Raw genomic sequence first — 24,134 nt, forward strand, 5'->3', positions numbered from 1 at the left:
TAAAATAATAAATGTGTAGCTTGCCATTTCTGCATCAGTAGAGTTCTGAGTTGACAGCCTTAATCTATCTTGGTCTGACATATAACAATTTACAACATTGTATTTTATATGTATTTAACTTTTTAAAGAATATTTTTAAGGGTGTATTTTGATTTTTAAAAAGACACACACATTCTCTGCATTTTATGTTCTGTGTATAGCGCATGGTTTTTGTTGTTGTTAAGAACTTATTTACCTGGTATTGGCAAAAATATTTAGAACATTTAAGTGATGACACATGCATTTTCCACTCATTTTTGCTCAGAACTATGTAGTAGTCTGTGCAGTCTATGGCAATAATACAATCTCAGGTAACTGTTAGAATATTTTTATATATATAAGCTGGCAAAAATAAACTGATTACAGTAAAATATATTTTTTATTACCTTTGGATTCTTAATGTATTGAGATGTTCAAATATCATGGATGGTGCTGATGAGAAAGTTGATCGAGAATATAACGTACTTACTTCTGATTAGAAAGTTTGTTTTAAAAGTTTGGGTATTTATTATGCATTTTTGAAAAGCCATAAAATAAATAAAGCGTACTTACTCATGATTGAGGAAAACAGAAATTGGTCTTTGGAAAGTCTCAAAATATGGATTTAAAATTCCTGACCATTTGAACAATGTATTCAGATTCCTTATTATTGGTCTAATTTATTCCCTACCTTTATGAAAATTGCTCATCTCTGTGAAATGTTAAACAGGCAAGTAAAACCAAAAGCTTCACTTAGCTCAACTAATAATAATAATAATAATAATAATAATAATAATAATAATAATTCTTTATGTTTGCAGAGATGAGCAATTTCCCATGAAACCAGCTCCAGGGCTGCGCCCATTTGCATGGAGCCATGAAAGATTATTTTATTATTTTATAATGACATATTTGAAGTGAGACCAAAAAACCTCAATTCCCTCCAAGTATATATCTTAAGATACTTTAATAAACTATATGCCTTTACATTGTAGAAAACTCCCTAAAATATGTCATTTCTTTTATAGTTTTACAGACTTGGTTGAACATCCATTGTCCTAATGGTCTTGCATCTCTTTACTCGAGTTCTATGTATGTAGGAATTGATGCCTCTAAGTTATGCATGTTAATAATTTATTCCTAGTGAAGGAAATTGTATGAAATTAGATTCTCATGCAACCTTAACAATGACAGTTGCTTTTAAAATGCCTATAAAAGTTGAGGAAAGGTACTATAGTCAGACATACTAAATACAGGTATTACACCACTCAGAAAAACATTTTAACATTTGGGACCTCACTATGGGTATTCAGGTTCACAAACCCTATAATTTACATTGGTTAACATTTATAAATATCAAAAGAACAAACAGAAGATAAAAGGTTTTCAAAGAGATCACCTAATGTTGCAAATGTAAAGCGTCAATTACTCCTCTAGATGGATGTTTCAACTACAGTTTGTGGGATCTTTTAATTTTCTACAGGTGACATTTAGTAGCAAGAAGTACCACAAAACTAAATAATAAAAAGCAATTTGGTTGACTTTTGAAGCAAAGCTGTCTGGTTTTTTTTAAAGAGTACAAATGCTAACCTTTCACAAGTGTAACTATGCATTTAATTGGGCACCCACATTTAGTCAAAAGATCTGCTTGCTTAATTATGATTTATTGAAGGAGCTTTCATTGTAATGGTCATCACTTATAAACAGAATTACTGGAGGGGGACAAATGAACATGAAAACCATGCATTGTGCTGATATTTAAAATAAAATTAAATGAGAAAAATCAGCTTCACTAAAAAGACATCAATTCCAGAGATCTAAGACAGGGTTGCTTTTCTTACATAGATGTAAAAAGATTAGGAACCTGCTAGTAACTGTAGCTTTAAAGTGTGCACACACATGGCAATATATATCTGCTTCCATTTTCACATGTAATATGCAATATGTACATGTGTTTTCTACATCTAGTGAATACCCACATCAGAAGATCAATCCCTTATCCCAGCTACTTCTTGGGCATGAGAATCTATGGATGCAAGCACACCTTTCACATTCACAAAGGAAAACACATGCACTTCAGTGGGGTCTAATCCAATATAAGTACAGACACAGGTGTGAATGTATGTCTCAGCAAACCCAACTCTTTCTTGAGAAAACATTTCATTTGGTGTTTAACTTTCCCTTTGTTTTCTTAAAAACTCATACAACATGTACCACTGGCGATGAATGCTTTGGCAAGAATTGGCTGGGCTGCCGTAATGTGCAGATGCCCATTGACAGAGCTGCTCTTATCCTAAACAGGAGCTGGGCAGTAGATAGGTCCAAGAAAATAGGGCGGGGCGGGGGGGAGATCACAGGAGTAAGAAAGCTATAGAATGGAATCTAAGAGGGGAGAGAATAGATAGAAAACTACATATGGCCAGGAACTGTGAAGGCAAATAATGTTCAGGTTTACGTATTGATTTGAAATAACCAGTTACATATTTCATTCTAATTATTTTTCAAGACATTTTTCTTTCCACTATAGGAATAGAGCTAACTGTGAACCTCTACGGTTCTCACTAATAGTCCAGCACTCACTATAAGAAAGTTAATTGAAAAGAATTCTCCCTGTAGTTATGAGGAAAAATGCACCTCTCCCAGAACACTGATTTAAGGCTGGTATTTGATGCGAAGACACACTTTTAGTGCATGATATTTGGGCCTGTCAACTCTCTTTTCTCTGTAGAATATCAAGATTAATAATCCTATAGCACAGAAGGCAAATCATGTTTTGAAATTAAATCCATTCTATGTCTTTCTGTCTCTCTCCACACATGCACACACACACAACAGCAAGTCTTCTTTGAAATTCTCAAATAAAAATGTGAAATGTAACTATACATATAGTCTCAGAACAGTCACAGGTAGCAGCCTCTCTGTGAACCAAGAAATCTTCTATGTAAATAAACACCAAACCAACTTCTTTTAATATATAGAAAAGCTTTACATCCCTAAGGGCCATTGGGCATCTGTACAAACACAGCAAATTTCCATAAATATGACAAAAGTACAAAGAATGTCACACACAGAAATACATCTCCTACAGTCTAGGATATGCCAACTTTAAAAGGATAGCCCATTTTCTCTTTCTCCAGTATCAGTACTTGATAGGCCAGATTATTATATTACTTTGTTATAATTTATTCAATTTATTAGCTGCCTTACAGAGTGGACTCAAGGTGACCTACATCCAAGTTTTTTTGAAAAATGAAAAAACGCACATAGAGTCCTCAACAAGAAACATCGCACCACTGTCGACAAATAATGGAAAAATCATCACCAACAAGCAAGTCAATTATCAAATGCTCAGCTGACATAATACTGAGTCATCATATACCACCAAACGCCTGGAAGCAAAGGAAGGCTTCAAAAGATAAACAGAAAAAGTAAGCTTAGCCAGGGGCGGGGGAGACAAGAGAACAAAACATGTTTCTGAGTGTTCTCTGTCTGGATGCCCATGTGTGTTTTCTCTCCCTTTCTAAATTTCTGCATGTTTTGGTTTTCCCTCTTTGAGCCTGTGACTGTTTCTCTCACTCTGAGGCCGTCTGTGTTTATGTATTCTTTGGGTCTGGGAGAGAGAGGAGGAGAGAGAAGGAACGAATGCACACAGAGAGCACATCCATTGTTTCTGGCAGGGCACACCTCCAGCGACAGCCATTTTGTGAGAACCCGTCTTCTCACTACAGCCATTTCGTGGTGCTGCTCACATCACAGTTTGAAAATTCCAAGTGTCCCCACAGACTCAAAAAGGTTGGGGATTCTTGCTCCAGGAACTCATCTGCCAATCAGTGGACCACTGGACTTGATTGATCATATGTAGCCAAATCCCGTAAGACAACAGAGCAGCTCAGTATGCAATTAACAGTATGCGTTTCATAGCAGAACAAACAAAAAACTTCAAAGACCAACCTTTAAACTGACAGTAATGTTTCCTGATTGTTCATGGTGTCTTAGGCAGATGCTCATTTAAAGAATTAATCATAGCAGCAATCTGAGCCCTACTAACTGCATTTTTTTAGCCTTTAATCCAAGTTCTAGACTCTTCATCCGCAAAATCTTTTAACAAGCATACATGTCTATTGTTCAAGCTTAACAAACCAAAGCAAACTTATCAGAAATATTTGCCCTTTAGACAGAACAGAACATGAATCGATTTCATTACTGTCATACTGCGTGGTAAACAACAGAAGTTAGCCAGAAAGCAGGGTTTTGTAAAGCCTATATGAAGCATTTAAAATGACAATTATACAATCACTGTGCATTAATTGGCTTCCATTTAAGGAGGACAGAAAGCTTTCCTGTGAAGATAATAAACATACCATCATTTCCATTGCCAGCCTTTTGAGACTGAGTAAAAAGAGGAGTTTAGAAATAGCCTGTCACTTCAGGCTTTGAGTACTAAATTATTAATTTACACAAAATACTACATTAAAATACCATTAAATCGACCAAAGGCAGCAGAAGCAGACTTGAAAAGAAGTTTTCACACTTGGTTAGACTATCAAATGCAGTCTATGACATGTAAACTGAATTCCATTTACTTTTACTCCCTCCCTCTCTGCATTATTTTCTTTGCCACTCTCACTTGATCAGAGAGGCTTGTTGAAGTTTGTGTTTGCTACCTTCGGTCTGTCTTATTTTTCCTGCTGTGAACTAGCTAGTTGGGACTTTGCAATCATTCTTCATGCTATAAATTCATGACATGAACAAGGGATTAGATCTTCAATGCAAGATTAGGCACCCAGGAATTGGCAAGGAAGGAGACCGCCATTATCCAAGCACATATGAAACAGCAACAGAAGCACTACAAAACATCAGCAGAAGCAGACTGCTTTTGCTCAAATAATTCACTTTTCAAGTTGGAGTCACTAGAAGAATCTTCTTTTTAAGCTAGGTTTCCATGCTTCTTTATGTAACAAATGTCAAAATTAATTCTGAATTGGCCTATCAAAGTGGTTCCCTCAATTTATGGGATATTAAAGCAGTATATTAATATCCTTTTGGGGTAATTTAGGTTGGACGGAGAGACCAACTGTAACAGACCAATTCCACAGCTGCAGAAATACAGTTGTTTCATCGTATTGGTGTTTTAGTTGGTTCTGGTATTGTCCTATGATTGGTTTTATTGTTGTTTCACTGTGAATACTGCACTGTAATTTGCCCTGGGACCCTTAAAAATGAAGGGTGGAATAGAAATACAGCAAATAAAGAAATAAAATGTTGTTTTGTTTCTCCAGCTCTTCCTGTCACAGTTAAAGCAATCTCCTAACCATGGAAAGTGGCGTAAAACTGCTGGGCACTGCAAAGAGAAATTCCTACCCAGTCTCATATCATCAGTAATGTTTCATTTTTATTTATTTTGTTAGTAATATACTGTTACATGCCACCCCAATCTCTAAGAGGAGCAAAATTCCAGGGATTGCAGGAGCTTAGCCAGGGTTCAGTTTCCTTAGAATGAGGGGCAGCAGAGACTGAGGTATCTTTAGGATAAATGGTTTATGCACACATAGACACAATCTGAGTGTAAAATGGAGGTGTTCACAGCTTTAACACCTTGAAAGGTCTCGATTCTACATTAGTCACAGCATGTCTCTGGTTCTCAGCTTCTCAGTCTGCAGCCAGCTTCCAGCCAGATGATGAAGGCCTACCCATTAGCTTGTGGTGACAGTGCTTAACTGTTCGGGCCAACAATCATTGCCTAGACAAAGGGACTAATGACTGTACTTAGGTGGCAAGCAAAGAAACTTTTCCAGCTAGTTCAACAACAGAATCCTCCATTCAATTTTAACCTGGCTGGAGCCATTTGACTTTAATCCTTGCTGGATCCTCCCTGCAAATTCTGCCCTCCTTTTTGTTTCGGATGGTTAGTCATGTACAAGCATTCTATTAGATTTGAAAGGGATGAGGTACAGATAGAAGAAAATTAAACTCACTTGCAGGAAACCTTTGTTCTGTCAGCCACCATAGTCCACTGCTGCTGGTTAGTGGAAACTTCAATGTAATAGCTGTAGCTTCTGTCGTCACAATCCCAGAGAAGTAACCTGCATGAGCAGAAACAGTAAGAATTCAGTGACCACCAACCCACCAACCAACCAACCAATCATGGAATACATAATTTATTTCTACAATCTTTCCTGCTAACCTATGTTAACTGCTTGTCTTGGAATGTGTCTCTATTAATCAGCAGTTTGAATTCTGTATTTGTATTTTAACCTTAGTTAAAAGGGGGACATTTTGGCCATAAGTAGGCATAAAAGTAAACTATACTGTAATTCCAGATCCTTACTTCCTGAAAATTCTTCTTTATCAACTATTTCTTTGTTATTTTTATCTAGGTTTAAAACAGCCTTATCCAGCCTGGTGGCTCCATATGTTTTGAGCTATAACTCCTATCAGTCCCAGTGCTAGCTGGGATGATGAGTTACAGTCCAAAAACATCTGGAGGACACCATTTTGAGGAAGCCTGCTTCAAAGCCGTAGGTAGGAGCAGAATTCTGGGAATACATATTTTTCTGGCAGGCCTAATAATTTGGCTTTCAATAATTATCCCACTTTAAACTTTCTAAGCAATCTATAATATCTTGTCAATTAGAGCATTTATTTGCAATTCATCTAAATTATTCTTAATTTATGTAAAAATCAATCCATGTGGAAAACTAGTTCAGTCGGCAAGTGTGAATATGACTGCATTGCCAAAGTGAAGGTCAGCCTCTGATTCACAGGCCAACAAAAACTGTACTTATTTATCTATTTTGGTATTTTTATACCACCTTTCAGGGCCAAAGGCAGTATCAAGGTAGTTCAGAGTCAAAATCATAAAAATAAAAGATAAGACAATTAAAGTATACAACACAGAGGACAAGGAGGAAAAAGCAGGAATAGTTAAAGTCCAATTAAAAGCAACTTCAAATAGCAATGTATTTAAGGCCTGTTTGAACACAATCAGGCAATGAGCCTGGCACACATCCCATGGGAGGGTGTTACAATGTGATGTAGCCACTACTGAAAGGTTCTGTGGTTGCTAACCAGATGATTCTTAATTGTGGGCCTGTGAGAAGGGTCTCTGTGGCCGATGTCAAGGCCTGGGCAGATCTGGGTATGTTTTCTTCAGATAGCAAGGCCCCAAACCAGTGAATGCATGAAAGGCAGCAGTACAGAAATGGACTGGTAATCAACACAGCTACTTACAGAATAAATGTTTTATGGTCTGATTACTTTATCTCACAAGCAACCAGGCAGCTGCATTGCAGACCAGCTAAAGCTTCTGAACTTTACAGGCAGCCCCACACAGATTGTGTTATGGTAGTTTAATGTGGATGTAACTATGGCATGAATGACAGTAGCCAAGTCTGCTTCCTCCAAATAAGGTGGCTGCTGGCAAATCAGCTGAAGCAGAACTCCTGACAACAGAAGTGCTGCCTGAAGACTTGAAAGGAAAACAGAACTGTCCTTACTTGGTGTCAAGGATATCGGCGAACACAAAAAGGTGCCCCCACTTTTTAAAAAATCACATTAAATAGAAATGATGTAATAGAAATAGAAATTCACACCAAATGGACAAAAGAGTAGAAAAATAAGTAGAAGTGGAAGTGACTATAAGCATGCATAATTATTCAAGCCTCTTCCACAGATCTTCATAAAGATGTGAATTAGCCAATTTATAGCAAGAAAACCTTCACATGGTCCTCCAATACAGACTTCCTAGTTAGTGCTCATCTTGAAAGTATACAAAATGCATGGTTATATTACATATCTTCAATCACCTATTCTTAAGCTCACTATCGATTTTTCTTTAGGACCAATGAACTGCTTTTATAAATTGATTACCAAATGTGATTTTGCTTACATCTTTTACAAATGTTTTGGCTGGCTGCATACCATTGATTAGCAGGATTTGAGTTTATAGCAACAAATTGCTCTCTTTGCTGCTGTTTTGATACAAAATTCAATAGCAACTATGGTTTTCAAAAGCTTTTGTCTTTGCTATTGGAGCAAGAAGTAACTGGAAGCAGAGCTAGAAGACTGCATTTACTTTGCTTAAAATAATTGCTCTCTCATCAGTCTAGAAAGAAAGTTTTTAAACTGCAGCGTTCTAATTGGAAAGCCTGCATTATGCATGTTATGGCAAGCTACATTGTGCTGATTGTGATTTTTAACTTCTGCTCTTTTCCTTAAGGGTTTAATTTACTACCAGGTCCAGAGTTAAAAGGCCTATGCCTTGGTGCTTATTCACTTAAATGGCACTGACTAGAAAGTGTAAAATTGACCTGCATTGCTTGCGTTTTGCACTGTTGTTGTGGAAAGCCTACCCTTCTACAACACAATTACTGAACATAATTATTGCAATTTTCATAATTTAGTCTCCCTTTTGGGGGGGAAAGTGGCTCACACAATAATTATGATACAAACATAATAGACAATGATGACATTTGATGATTTCTATGGAATCCCTAGGGATTGTTCCACATGAAACCAAAGATTAATTGGGTAGCCAACTCCCCCTGCCCCTGATTTATATAACATTTTAGATTCCTAAGAACATGGAGTAGTGTTCAATGAAATTTTGTTCAGACCCACTGAAGTTAATTCACCTAACATACTTATGTTTATTAATTTCTGCACTGTGAAATACTATACTGCATCATCTGTCCAGAATATCCTGCCATTCAGTTACAATGCATAATTTCCAGATGCACAATAGCCATTTTGAGAAGAGGGAACCAAAATTGTGCACAGTATTTTAAGGGTGTTTAACCATAGATTTGTATAAAGCTATGACTATATTGACAGCTTCAATTTTGATTCATTTCTTTAAAATCCCTAGCAACAAATTAGCTTTTTTTTACGGCGCGCACACACTGACTTTGCAGTGTTTATGTTGAATTATGATTCCTCCCACCCATCAACATGCATCACTTTACACTTTCACTGAACCTCATTTGCCATTTTGTTGTTCATTCACTGAGTTTAGAAAGATTCTTCTGAAACTCTTCTTGTTGTGCTTTTATTTTCACCACTGGGAATAATTTCTCTTTATTTTAAAAAACCGAAACCACCTAATTTTATAACAATATGTAGAAAAATTAAGCAAGACAAGGAGGCGGGAAAACAACAACACTATACAAAACCAAACCAAACCGTAGCTACAAAAAAACACAAACCCCAAACATATCTTTCTAAATATGTGTTCTGATACCCTGCTCCTCCCAAAACAAATTGGTTTCCACCAGTTGTTAAGGATTAAAGATATGAACTCTGCTCCATTTAAACCAAAAAGCAGGTTGGCTTGAACTAAAGGTGAAGCTGACCGCTAGCTTTGGAACAAATATTTTGTAATATTCTGCTTTCACATGTTAACTACAACCTTCTAGGATGGGTAAGATATTGTTTGCAGGCTGATGCTAAAGGGCAAACATTTTTATTTATAAAGGTTGAGGAATGTTGAAACTAGTTTGTTCTTTTCCATTGCGAATTTGGGAAAGTTAAAGTTGTACCTTGTGTACTGAATGTTTTGCATAAATGTTATTGCATTCTGATTGAGCTTAAAGACCCTTGTGACTCTCATGAGAGCAGGTGTACTAAGAGCTCGAAATAATGGAACTTTTGGTGAATCTAAAGTTTTGTTTTTAATTTCACAACCACCTCTTTACATTGAATTGCATTTGCCATTTTACCAGCCACTTCGGAGAGATCCTTTCAGAACTCTTCACAATTTCTATTTATTTCAACCACACTGAACAATTTAGGATCAGCAGCAAACTTGGCCACTTCACTGCTCTAATTCTAAATCATTTATGAATAAGTTGGGGAACTCCACTGTCAACATCCTTCCACTGGGAGACCTGTCCATTTATTCCTATTCTCTGTTTCTTGTTTCATAACCAATGTTCCACAAAATGACTTCTTTTATGCCATGACTGCTAAAGCGTATTCAGGAGTCTTTGATGAGGTACTTTGTCAAAAGCTTTTTGAAACTGGATTAATGATTTGGAAGAACAACAACAGAAATAGCTGTTGATAATAGTGATGAGAAGACTCAATGAGAGAGGGTGGTCCATGGAGGAAGCCTGGAACCAAGGGCCCTCCAAAACCTACTGTCAGGGAACTGCCATCGGAGGAACAGGTGGTGGAAAGGCTCCAGGAGAATAGGAGAGATTCTGCAGCAGAAGAAGGAACCAGTAGGGGGAGAGCAGGAGCTCCGGCGGAGGGGGAGTCGGAGGGGAGGCTCTGGGATACTTCCAGTGAGAATAGTGAAGAGGTAACAGGACCCCCCTTGGGAACTCCCACCCTTCGCCGGAAGCTGTCACGCAGAGAGTCACGGAGGCGCATGTCCGTCAAACAGCTTTTATGCTGGCGTAAATTCCGTAGACGCCCACTGTCAGATTCTACCAGCGACTGACGGAGTCATGCTTTGGGGGCTCCGTTAGTGACTCGGTTTGGTTGACCAGCCAAATCCCAGAGGGATCAAGCTTTTACGCACAAGCAGCTCATTATCCCATCACACCTACAGCCAGCATTTCACTTTTTTATCAGTAGATATACAGACACCCTGAAGAGTGCAAATCTGGCAAGCCGCCCTGGTCAGTTTCCTGCTTCTGATACACATTTAAAGACACATTTATTGTTGGCTTAATGTTTTTAGCAATCTGCTCCTCTACCCCCCCCCCCTTTGAACAAATGTTTCTTGCCTTCTACAGCTTCCTTAAATCTGTTCAGTAACCATGCAGGCATACTCTTGCACTCAATGGTACCTTTCTTAATCTGAGGGAATCTCCTAACTTTTAAATTTAGGAAGCAATGCAGTATATTTCCATAAATAGTTTTTATAGGCCATCTGAGAGCTAACAAGCAGGACTTTTCTTAAATTTATGAATGGTGAATGCCAATCTCATCTTTATCATGCCTATATCAAATGACAGCAGCATGTCACCAAAGAAACTGAAAAACTCGCTGCTTCTACATTAGATTTAAAATGCAATTTAACTACACATCTTTCTCTTACCAAAATAAAAGTGTAACTTTTTCTATAGACCGCATACAGCTTTCTTAGAAGAATATTTAAGTTTTCTTTAATGTATTCCTTTATTCCTATTGAAGATATCTTGTTTACTTTCAACTGCTGATAAAAACATTATTTCTGCAAAAATTATTTCCCCCTGCACTACCAGCAGCCTCATTTCCCCCCTTTAATGATGCTGTTGGTTGATAGCTATGAGATAAACATAAACCCTGTTAGGTTCTGGTAAAATATTCACTAATTCAGAAGCCTGCTTACCTAAAGGGCATGGCATTCAATAATAAACTGCCCTCCACATCTCTAAAACCTTTGACACTGTCTGGGGTTAAGATAGGCTGGTCAAACAAGCTTTACAAAAGCTGTTCCAGAACCCTTTGCTTAAGCCTGGCTGTTAGTAATATTAATAAGTCATCATTTCAGAAGCAAAAATAAAAGGCTTCTGAAGGAAAACTAAAGTTCTCATTAGTGCTGACTTCCTGCAAATTAAAAATTTAGAGCTGATTCAGTCAGAATTCCCAAAGGCATCGTTGCACACTTGGTCAGAAGAAAGACTCAGCTATCTGAAATTCTGCTTTCTCACCCACTATCTTTCTATGTAGCTGTAAAAGTCTTTTGGTGCCTCTAAGCAAGATTGTAGCTAACTTGCTTATTAAAAATATCTGTCAACTTAAGGGCAGAATCTTAGATATGTGATGAGATAAACACAGATATAAATCATTGTAACACTTTTTAATTACAAGTATGGATAAAAGCAAAAACATATGTAATTTCCCCTCCAAGGAATCTATTATTTCCCCCCCCAAGAGAATACTTTTTATCATTACGGGACTTTGTAGTTTCCTGTTGGAGAAACTGGACATGGAGGAAGGGCTTAATTTCCTTCATGAGCACAAATCATCCCATGTATGAGATAAGCCAACAGGTGCATGGTCAGCCAAGCCAGTTGCTATGGCAATGGCCCAGTGCCATCTATATAAGCGGTTAAGGCATGTCAGTCAATGAGTCCCTCTGTAAGTCGGAGTCTGTTTTACGTTTTGAAGCTGGAACAACAGAGATACTTTGTAATTGTATATATCTGTATCTGCATCTCCAAAGCTAACAAACTGTATGTATATCAACGTCTGGAACTGTATTACTAAAGCCTAATCTTCTACAGTAGTAAACTATTTTGGATCTTAAGTTGCCTGTGTGTAGTGGCTGGAACTGTGGGTAACTTTTGCTGTGTGGGCATCTCCCCTCAGATTCCCAATACATTTCCTCGGTTCAAATATTTAAGGCTAGTAAGAAGGTACAGTAAGATGCTAGTAAGAAGGCTAGTAAATTCTAGAAGTTTCTTTGCAAACAGGTTCTATGGACACACGAGTTCTGTATAGTGCAGGATGAACTACAGTGGTACCTCAGGTTACATACGCTTCAGTTTACATACGCTTCAGGTTACAGACTCTGCTAACCCAGAAATAGCACCTTGGGTTAAGAACTTTGCTTCAGGATGAGAACAGAAATCGTGCTTTGGTGGCGCGGCAGCAGCGGGAGACCCCATTAGCCTCTAAGAGCTTCAGGTGGTGCTTCAGGTTAAGAACAGTTTGGGGTTAAGAACGGACCTCTGGAACGAATTAAGTTCTTAACCCGAGGTACCACCGTATTGCTATCGAACATTATCTAGAGCCACACAGGGCGCTAAGTGCTGTCCACAGTGCTGAAGCCTATATTAAGTTGATTCAAAACACACAACTGTGGATGAGAATAGCTAAAAATGCAGTAAGGTAAAATGTGCTATCACTCCTAAAATGTCTCAGTGTAACAGGATAAAGAGTTTTATAGTAATGTAATGACTATGTAAATTAGAGTGAACTTCATGAGATTTAGTTTACTTATTTATTTCATAGAATTTACATGTAAACATTCCACGTAACTAGGTAGGCTTGTCTAAACAAAAATGTTATTAGAAGGCACCTGTACAGTTAAAGAGCCTGCCTGATGTGAAAAGGCACAGAGTCCCAAATTGTGGGTGCTGCCACACCAAAATATTATTATTATTTACAAATACAGCGGTGCCCCGCAAGACGAATGCCTCGCAAGACGGAAAACCCGCTAGACGAAAGGGTTTTCCATTTTGGAGGTGCTTCGCAAAACGAATTTCCTATGGGCTTGCTTCGCAAGACGAAAATGTCTTGCGAGTTCCTGCGGGTTTTTCCCCCTCCCCCCTTTTTCTAAGCCGCTTATCTGCTTATCCGCTAAGCCGCTAAAAGCCGCTAATAGCGCTAATAGCGTTAATCCGCTAAGCCGTCAATGGGCTTGCTTCGCAAGATGGAAAAACCGCTAGACGAAGAGACTCACGGAACGGATTCTTTTCGTCTTGCGAGGCACCACTGTACAGAATGAGTATTGTGTGGTAGTTTGGCAGACTGAAGAAGTCAATTGGGCATCTATAGGGTAAGGCAAAATGTTTGAGGTGTTATCCTCTGCTGACAAGTATTCATGCATATGGGGACAAAATAGCAACTTCCAGGTCAGCAACATGTGGCCTGGTTCACTGAACTGTTACCTTTCTGTTTTTTCAATGCTGACCCACCTAAACCCCTGAAGGTGAATTTAAAAAGAGGTAAATTGTACTTTTTTGCACAAGCCAACAGTAGCCCAACTGAAGTTTCTTATTTGCCTCTCCATGATACCATCTGAATAATTAGAAACTAAAAAAAAATACATGTTGCACAGAATTCAGTCTGCATGAACTGCCCTTTCAGACTACCACAAAATGCTTCTCAGGTGCCAGTATAAATATTCACTAGTGCACTCTGGGCACAAGGGCCACATTTCATGCCACATACTAATCCTTCAAATGTATTCTGAGCAAGGTACCGCAGTAAACATTAATGAGTAGGCTAGGTTGTGCTGTGATGGATACACTAGGATAGAAAGAGAATGTTTAAGTGAAGGAGGCAGAACTGCACACATCACAGGGAAAAAACAGTTTAGGGCAATGCTGTTTCTGCTACAAAGGCTTCTTATATTAGAAGAAAATGTTAAATTAGCCTTCGTTAGTCAATCTTGCCCTCTGGGCTGTAGGAAGAAATGCTGAGTGAACTTGAAGTTCATCCGGCTCACTTCCTGCAATATCCAGAATATTAAACATTTGCCTCAGAAGCATCAACCTTGCTAGAAGTCCATTAATTGAAATAGGTAGCAATGAATGTAATAAAAATTTGATTGCACCACCTTACATTTTAGTAAGAATCTCAGAGCCTAGCACTCTAGGGGGAGAATATGTATACATTAAAAATAGAGAAGAGGAGTTTTGCTTTAAAATGGGGCAGTCAGAGAATTAATCTTCCTTGGCTCATAACCCCAGGTCTAGACTCTGTTATCCGTTGCGTACAGAATTTCTGCTCCCTCCCCCATATGGGATGTGTGTGTGTAGATTATTATATACATTATACATATAAAGAGAGAGGATTGTAAGTGCTCTTGATTAGCTGATAGTTGGCAGTTACAGTGGTACCCCGCAAGACGAATGCCTCGCAAGATGAAAAACCCGCTAGACGAAAGGGTTTTCCGTTTTGGAGGTGCTTCGCAAAACGAATTTCCCTATGGGCTTGCTTCGCAAGACGAAATGTCTTGCGAGTTTTTCCGACTTTTCCCCCCTTCCCCCCCTTTTTCTAAGCCGCTAAGCCGCTTATCCGCTAAGCTGATAAGCCGCTAAAAGCCTCTAAGCCACTAATAGCGCTAATCCGCTAAGCCGTCAATGGGCTTGCTTCGCAAGACGAAAAAACCGCTAGACGAAGAGAATCGCGGAACGGATTCTTTTCATCTTGCGAGGCACCACTGTATATCCTTTTCTTATATTTCACAAGGTTTCCCTGTAGAACTATAAATGCTACGTATTTCACTGTGGCCCTACATTATATATTATGTCTTTGTTTTTATTATAATTATTTGCATTTCTGATACATTCCCATATCAACAAGATATAAACAAAAGCAGTACAAAAAGAGAAGAATCTCTGAAATTAAGAAAGAAGGAAGGAAAGTCCATAAGTAGACAGAAATCCAAAAGACATTCCTTAACTGGCTTCCCATCCTCTCCTTCCATGGTTCCTTTTTTCTCCTCTTTTTCTCGCGTTTTCTTGGTTCATCCTATCTATCAGAACTCCTTATATAAACTTCGACTATTTCTTACACTGCTGAGAATCTTGCCATCCTGCTAGGTTGATTGTCTGTTTATAATACTTTTTCATATATTCAAAAAAATATTTCCAGTCCTCTTTATACCCTTTGTCATTTTGGTTTCTGATTCTAGTGGTCATCCCTGCTGGCTCTGCATATTGTAACAGTTTGATATGCCATTCTTCTTTTGTTGGTGCCTTATCTGTTTTCCATTTTTGCACTAGTAACACACATGCTGCATATAGGAACAAATGTCTCTCTTTTTTGGTGACTTCAGCATTGTTTCTGGGTTTTTTGAAAAGGATTTTTAAAGCCTTTTTAAAAAGTTCATTATATAATGTGTCTTTGGGGTCATCAGGACAATTATTATATGCATAATAAAACAAAACAATAATTCTCCTCTCATGAACACATTTAAAAAGCCATAGAATGTTAATCAGCTGAACGCTTGAAGAGAAATGTTTTCGTCTGGTGCCTAAAGATATGTCATGACAGTGTCAGGTGAGCCTACCTGGGGAGGGCATTCCACAAACAGGGAGACACCACAGAAAAGACCCATTATTGTGTTGTGTCACGCTATGGACCTCTCATGGATAAGGCACACAAAGAAGGACCTCAGGTGGTGATTGCAGGGTCTGGGTCGGTTCATAAGGAAAGAGGCAGTCCTTGAGATACTGCAGTCCTGAGTCACTTAAGACTTTAAAGGTCAAAATAAGCATTTTGAATTGGGCCAAGAAACTAATTGGCAGCCAGTGCAATCGGGCCAGGATCACTGTAATATGCTCAAACTGTCTTGGCTGCTGAATTCTGCACCAGCCAAAGTTTTGGAACAGTCTTCAGAGGCAGTCTTAGGTATAATGCACTGCAGTAATGTAACCTCAAGGTTGCCAAAGCACAGACAACAGACATTAGGCTATCCCAGTCAAGATAGGGGTGCAGCAGGGCCACCAGCCAAAGCTGATGAAAGGCACTCCATGCCACCCAGGCCACCTGAGCCTCCAGTGACAGCAAAGGATCCAGAAGGACCTTCAAGCTATGTACCCACTCCTTCAGAGTGTGTGTAACCCCATCAACAGTGGGCAACTTCCCATCTATCCTGTCTAGGGATTAACACTGGGGCCTACTAACAGGGTTATCTGGATTGAGCTTCAGCTTCTTGGCTCTCATCCAGTCCATTACAGTCATACCTCGGGATAAATACACTTCAGGGTATTTTCGGGTTGTGCTCCACGGCGACCCGGAAGTAACGGAGCATGTTACTTCCGGGTTTCGCCGCTTGAGCATGTGCAGACGGTCAAAATGACATCAGGTTCATGCACGGAAGCGGCAAAACACGGCCCACGCATGCGCATCTTACGTTCTGTTCAGGATGCGAACGGGGCTCTGGAACGGATCCCGTTCGCATCCCGAGGTACCACTGTACTGAGGCAAGACAATGGTCCAGCACATCCACTGCCACATCTGCAGATGTAAAGGAAAAGTAGAGATGTGTGTCACCGGCATATTGCTGACAGCCTACTCCAAAACTCTGAATAACCCCACTCTGGTTTCATGTAGTAAAGCACAGGGGATAAAACTGCACCCTATGGAACGCCACACTGAAGGCTCCCAGTGGGGTCAGCAAATTTTTTCAGCAGGGGGCCGGTCCACTGTCCCTCAGACCTTGTGGGGGGCTGGACTATATTTTTGGGGGAGGGGGAAAGGAACAAATTCCTATGCCTCACAAATAGCCCTGAGATGCATTTTAAATAAAAGCACACATTCTACTCATGTAAAAACACCAGGCAGGCCCCACAAATAACCCAGAAATGCATTTTAAATAAAAGGACACATTCTACTCAGGTGAAACACGCTGATTCCTGGACCGTCCATGGGCCGGATTTAGAAGGCGATTGGGCCAGATCCGGCCCCCGGGGCTTAGTTTGCCTACCCATGCTCCATGGGGCCAAAGAGTACTCTCCCAGCCTCACTCTCTAGGAACGACCAAGTAGGATCAGAACTATGATGTCCAGCATTATTTATCTGAAAAAGGAGATGCTATGCAAGCCCTGGACCAGTGCCTGGACTTGGTGACTGCTTGGATGAGGGCCAACAAACTGGCAAGATGGAGGCATTGTGGGTGAGTGGTTCCCAGATCTGGATAACTGATCAATCAATATGTGGGGCTGCCCCATAGCTAGTGAAAAATGCAGTAGTTCACTACTCACTGGAACAGAATATTGGCATCATGTTACACCACAGCTGGAAGAATGGCAATGGCTACCAATTAGCTACTAGGCTAAGTTTGTGGTGATGGTACTGGTGTACAAAGCTCTTGAGGGCAGGGTACTTAAAAGATTCTCTAATCCTTTATATACCCAACTGATCACTGCAGTCTATAGGAGTCCATATTGTATGGCATAAGAACTGGGCTTTTAACACAGTGGCACCTACTTTGGAAATTCCGGCCATCACATATCAGACTGGCACAGTCTATTTGCCAGCTGTGGAAGATTTTCCTTCTTCAACAAGCCTTTTAAGTGGAGCTCTATGTCTATATTGGACTTGAAACTGTTTTTATATACATTTTTTATTGTTGATGTTTTTATTGTTAAAGTGCTTTGAGACATTTTTGGGAAGCAAATTCTAAAAAACAAAACTGCTGGATTGTTTGTTTCTGAGGACCGCAACACAGAGCTATTGTGAGGAGGTTCAGTGCTGAAAAAAACACAAGAATAATGTGTTTTGAATACTTTAAATGGATGAAAATGTAACAACATTAAGCTGCCACTGAAAAATCCCACTAGAATTTTGACAAGTTTGTTATTCATACTTTAGCAACACATTTGGTGGATTTAGATTTTTAAAAATAGACACATTAAAACAATACAGTGGTACCTTGGTTTAAGAACAGTTCAGTTTAAGAACAATTAGATTTACAAACTCTGCAAAACCAGAAATAGTGTCTTGGTTTGACAACTTTACCTCAGTCTAAGAACAGAATCTGAAAGGTGGAAGGGCACCGGCGGCAGGAGGCCTCATTAGGGAAATCGCGCCTTGGTTTAAGAATGGTTTTGGTTTAAGAACAGACTTCAGGAACGGATTAAGTTCGTACACCAAGGTACCACTGTACTAGTATGTCTCTGTAAAGAGATATGTATAGGGCCCAATTTACAATGTGTGGTGTTTTTAGATATACATAAAAATCTTTTATAAAACCTTTCGTGCAGAACAAATGCAGTACATTTTTTACTGATTAACTCTAGTAATTATATTCAGCATGAAGAAACTTACATATGGTACATACCAAGCAAGAATAGTATTTTGAGAGAATAAACTTTTACTACAATGGCAGCTTCTGTTGTGCATGTTGCCAGGAGTTTATTTTCCAAATAGCTTGCTAACATTACAGGGATATTGTGAGGATAAAGTTAACCCCGTCACATCTTTGGAGCAAGTGTGAAATAAAGGTGTGGTGTGTAATTAAATACACAGTATTATAGATAGGGGACGTGGGTGGCGCCTAGGACTTGCCGATCGCATGGTCGGCGGTTTGAATCCCCGCGGTGGGGTGCGCTCCCGTCGTTCGGTCCCAGCGCCTGCCAACCTAGCAGTTCGAAAGCACCTCCGGGTGCAAGTAGATAAATAGGGACCGCTTACCAGCGGGAAGGTAAACGGCGTTCCATGTGCTGCGCTGGCTCACCAGATGCAGCTTGTCACGCTGGCCACATGACCCGGAAGTGTCTGCGGACAGCGCTGGCTCCCGGACTATAGAGTTTGGTATGTACCATATGTAAGTTTTATGAAATATGTAAGTTTTATAATATAATTGTCCAGAAGATAAGAGCTATAATTCACACAATTTAGATTTTTTAAAATATAACTGTTTCCAAGTTTGAAATGGGACTTTTTGTGATAACTGTGAACGAAAAACAGAGACAGTTGCCTGGTCACCTCTAAAAAGCTAATGCTTCATCTGAATGATCAAAATCTATGTGTGAAAATCATAAAAATATCACTTTAAAGAAAAGTACTTCAATATATATAATGGGGGGGCGTAGAATAAAATATTAAGATAACTTACATTGAAGGTCACTTGATAACTTTTAGTGATCAATAGAAGATACATTTGGATCTTCTCAGAATCCTGCAATTATCTGTGAAGCCCAATCTGTGCTGTGCAACAGATGCAGGAGAAGCCAAAGTTCCACTATGTATGGACAGTAAGTTGTTAGGGTGACACGTGAGTCTAGATGCACCACACAAGTGAGATGCATTTGTTTTAGCAGCATTGATCAGTACTCCCTGGAGACTCTAACACCACTAGATTATAATAATTCAAATCCCTAAACAATGTGGTAGGCTTTTGTCGGCAATTCCTTTATCAATACATCTGGTATAGTAGTGAAATATATCTGTTGTCAGGACCAACAATATAAAGACTGCAAAGCCTTTTGCAACGAAAGTTGCTCTCTAACTATAAGCAAACCTGAGGAGTTAATCTATACTAATGAAGTAAGGAAGGGGAGGAGGGAGTACATTGCCTGACAGCTTTGTTTGGAGGGTGTTGGTGGTAAAACTGATTATCTGCGAATATATTTACTTTCAAATATAGAAGGTATTTCAGAAATAAAAAAGAACTTCCCCGTGACAAAATGAACCTGTATGTCACTAGTAGCTGCCATATCCAGTTAGCAAGGAGGTCAATGATCTACTTGTAAGCCATAAATGCCTGCCTGTGAAGTTCCACTCTCACTAATCCCTGCGAGTGTAGGGAGATCTGCAGTTTCATCCACCTGCACTGATGCACTGTAATTTCAGATATCTTTTCTTTTTCATCTTGTCATATGTGGCATGTCAACACTTCCCAAAAGCACACAGAAAAAGCCAAAACAGTACAGCCTCCTTGAAAAGAGTATACCTTATTTTATCCCTCACTTATGGAAGTGTCTTAATACCAAAAGCGTAAGGGGCAGAGAAAAGCATTAATAAATGCAAGGATTTTGCAAATGCTTTGATTTAAAACAACAAAACAATTGTTATAAGCTTTGGCTTTGAAATACCTTATCCCCATCATGAGCCCAAAGGGAAGCATTTGATTATTTAACCTGAAACAAGCCGTCTGCACATTTGAGCAGTATTATTATTTATAAAGCTTTGTAAGTGTCTCCTAATTTTATAATATATTGTTTTTAAAGTGTTCTGAGCTGCTTAGGAAGCCTTGCTGAAAGATGGACTAAGACTTAAAAAAAATAAATACACACACTAAGCACTTGAAAAAATGAATTGTGAGGAATTAAAATAAGGATCTGATCTTATAAAAAGGATATTGACTCATTTCATAGCTTATTTTACAGAATGTCTGTTCTGGATAGGTTTTCTGCTGTCTTATTTGTTTTTGTTTACAGTGGTAACTCGGGTTACATACGCTTCAGGTTACATATGCTTCAGGTCACAGACTCCGCTAACCCAGAAATAGTGCTTCAGTTTAAGAACTTTGCTTTAGGATGAGAACAGAAATCGTGTTCCGGTGGTGCGGCAGCAGTGGGAGGCCCCATTAGCTAAAGTGGTGCTTCAGGTTAAGAACAGTTTCAGGTTAAGAACGGACGTCCGGAACGAATTAAGTACTTAACCCGAGGTACCACTGTATTTAAAATACAAAACATTACATCCATGGGGAATCCTTCTGAAGATCTCATGTTTGGAGTTAAGGATTTTGGAATTGTCCAAAGCTCTTTCCATGTTTCTTTGATAATGCATCTTGAATAGTTCAACTTACCTTTATAAAAATAGTGTAGTACGTATGAATTATGTAGTGCATTATCTGGCCTTTCCTTCAAGGAGCAGTGTACTTGCTCTGACTGCAGTGTTACCCTCACAATAACCCTGTAAGGCAGGTAGGGGGAATCTCAGGCCTACGGGCCAAATGTATCCTTCCAAGCCTCTCTATCTGGCTCCTAAAATTCTCCCCCCCCCACTCCACCCCAATGGTCATGCTTCACACCCTCTTTGAGTGCATTTGCGTGGCTGGAATGTGCCTTGAACTCTGTTGATTCTACTTGCTTCCTTGGATGTAGGGCAGAGAGTGTGTGTAAAAACTAGCCTATGGCACACACACACAAAATGCATTCATTGTTCTGACCAGTTTTGCCTCTGCCCCCATTCCACTACTGGCCCATGGTGCCCAGAAAGAAAAGGCTTCCCTACCCGCGTGGGTGGCACTGTGGTCTAAACCACTGAGCCTATGGCTTGCTGATCAGAAGGTCAGCGGTTCGAATCCCCACGACGTGCTGAGCTCCCGTTGCTCTGTCCCAGCTCCTGCCAACCTAGCAGTTCGAAAGCACACCAGTGCAAGTAGATAAATAGGTACTGCTCCAGCGGGAAGGTAAACGGTGTTTCCGTGCGCTGCTTTGGTTTCGCCAGAAGCGGCTTAGTCATGCTGGCCACATGACCTGGAAAAACTGTCTGCGGACAAATGCCAGCTCCCTCGGCCTGTAAAGCGAGATGAGCACCACAACCCCAGAGTCGCCTGTGATGGGACTTAGCTTTCAGGGGTCATTTACCTTCTACCTTTTTACCCTTGCTGTTACTATTTCTCCACCTAAGATCATGTGGTAAGATTCATGGCCTTGAATCCATGTTTCCTCGGTCTAACACCAACATTCTATCCAATATACCCATTACCCCATAAACCTCATAGTTGAGGAGGTAAGCTGGAGAAAATATCTAAGCGTCTATTTTAAGAAAACACAGAAGTAGCCAGTCAACAGGCACTGAAAATGGCACTAATTGAGTCTTCTAAGCCTATGATTTCCAACTATATCAAGCAATAAAAAAACTGAACTAGGTAGATTAACAGAGGCATGTTTGGGGGCTATGCGGATTGTGATAAATATCAGAAATAATAATAATAATAATAATAATAATAATAATAATAATAATATAGAATTATCTATAGCACTCTGTTTCTGATGCCATCCCCAGCAACAAGTTATGTCACTATTTTAATATTAAATGTGTGTCATGATTTGTTTTCAAGTTATGTTTTGCATGCTATTACATCACGAGAAAAATATTCTCATAGCAAGGAAAAGCAACTGACCTTTCTACATGATACACATACACACACACACACACACACACACACACACACACACACCTTTAATTTATTTAACTTATAAAGATTTATAAATAAAATACACCATCCTCTATCTTAACAACTAACACATGGTGTTGTTTCAGATGCCGCTTAAAGAAATTGAAGCTGCATATGGAAGGTATCCAGGAGGCATGAATTTTCCCCTTAGTGAACTAGCTTTTCATAAAAAAGAAATCTTACCGAATTGATCCAATCATGTAAGGTTGTGCCAACTGCACTACGATAGCACCACTGCCTAGCTGATGGCATGTATACCCAGAATCCCAGTCGTAGTTCTTTGTGTCTCCATTCAGCAAGGCATTGCGACTTCGGCTTACGCCCTCAATCACACTGGCACAGTCTGCAACCGTTGCAATGTTCTCAGTGGGAACTGAAAATTAAAATACAAAAGAGATCAAAAGCAGGCACAGACAACCATCCATTTCTATTTCTGGGGAAGAATAAAAATAAGCAGGAACACATGGGCTGATGATTCAGAGCATAGATTAATAATGAATAAGAATGGGAGAACTGTCTGAACCAGGGCAGGCCAGAGAACCTTTAACTCCAAAGCAGCCCTAGAACAAAATTATGGATTGCAAATAAGAATTTAGACAGGTTAATATCATAGCAATTGTTTTGCTGAAAGCAGACAACCTCAATATTAGGATCAACATGGAATTGTGGACCAGGACAGGAATGGCAATGCACTTTTTTGTTGTTGTTGGCACCCGTCTGTCTTGAGAGACAATGGAGTGCACCTCTAGGGGTGAAGTGAATCCACTGTGTTAGCAGCACCAAAGTGGAAAACGCCCTGGGGGTGCCTGCAAGCCCCCAGAATTCTGAGCGTTCTCCGGTACACACAGCTCTGGAAAAGACATCTCCCTTCTCTTCCAGTGCGCTTCTAGCGACATATACCAGATGGTATATGCACACCACACTTTTGGCATAACACAGCAAGAAGCGTGAGACATCGCAGAGCTAATCTACTATTTATTTACACACTATGTACAGACAAAAGCATAATGGCATCCGTTCTCTCCAGCTCCGAGAGAACAAAAAGCACAAGTAAATAAGCACAAGTAAAAGTGATAAGACTGTCTTCCATTTCCCACACTCTTCTCAGACAGGTATGTGATTTACACCAATCACAAATGCAGCATTGGAGGAGTGAAATAGCTAACACTCTCCAGGGTGCAGGCCTGGGTGGTGTGTATGGAGGTCCTGAGCTGCCCAGATGATGACTCCCTTTTGGCCTCACTGATGTGGTCCAAAGGAAACCAGAGTAATATTTTTGGCACCAGCTTGGCTGCAGGAGTTGCCGGAAGCAGGCGTACAAGACGCCAACCAACCTTCTAAGGAACTCCTAATGCACAGTGACTAAAAAAAGCAGTGGTACTGGCAATAAAGAAGCTACAGCATTGGGCAGTATTGTTTTCACTGTTGCTCCAAGAACACAACACTTGCCGCTTTAGAACTGGTGGACTCCACATAATAATTTAAACTGCCTAGTGAACCTTTCATTGCAAACTGTTTTAGGTGATCTTGGTTGCAATCTCTTCAAGTGGGCCTGAGTGCTGGAAGATCATTTGCTAACACTACAGTTTTCCCCAGGCCTACTTATGCCATTCAGTTGTGGTTTCAGATAAGTTGAGGGACTCTTGAAGGCAGCACAGATTCTTGTGAATCTTTAATTCTGAGTTCAGTGTGTGTAGGTGTGTGTGTGTGTGTAATCATAGAATCATCGACCTGTAGAGTTGGAAGCGACCCTGAGGAT

General features: G+C 39.7%; 1 protein-coding gene across 5 annotated transcripts in view; it reads right to left on the reverse strand.

Annotated features, from left to right (window-relative positions):
- The window catches only part of BTBD9 (BTB domain containing 9), a 142,881-nt gene that overhangs the window by 26,908 nt on the left and 91,839 nt on the right, over window positions 1-24,134 (reverse strand). For all 5 annotated transcript variants that reach the window (XM_081854179.1, XM_081854180.1, XM_081854176.1 and 2 more), the window contains 2 exons: window positions 22,559-22,748; window positions 5,994-6,101 (listed from right to left, as the gene is read on the reverse strand). In XM_081854179.1, coding sequence (XP_081710305.1) covers window positions 5,994-6,101; window positions 22,559-22,748 — 298 coding nt within the window. The remainder of the gene's footprint in view (window positions 1-5,993; window positions 6,102-22,558; window positions 22,749-24,134) is intronic.

The sequence above is a fragment of the Podarcis erhardii genome (genome assembly GCF_964252035.2).
Source record: "Podarcis erhardii genome assembly, chromosome: 3".
NCBI classification, from domain to species: Eukaryota; Metazoa; Chordata; class Lepidosauria; order Squamata; family Lacertidae; genus Podarcis; species Podarcis erhardii.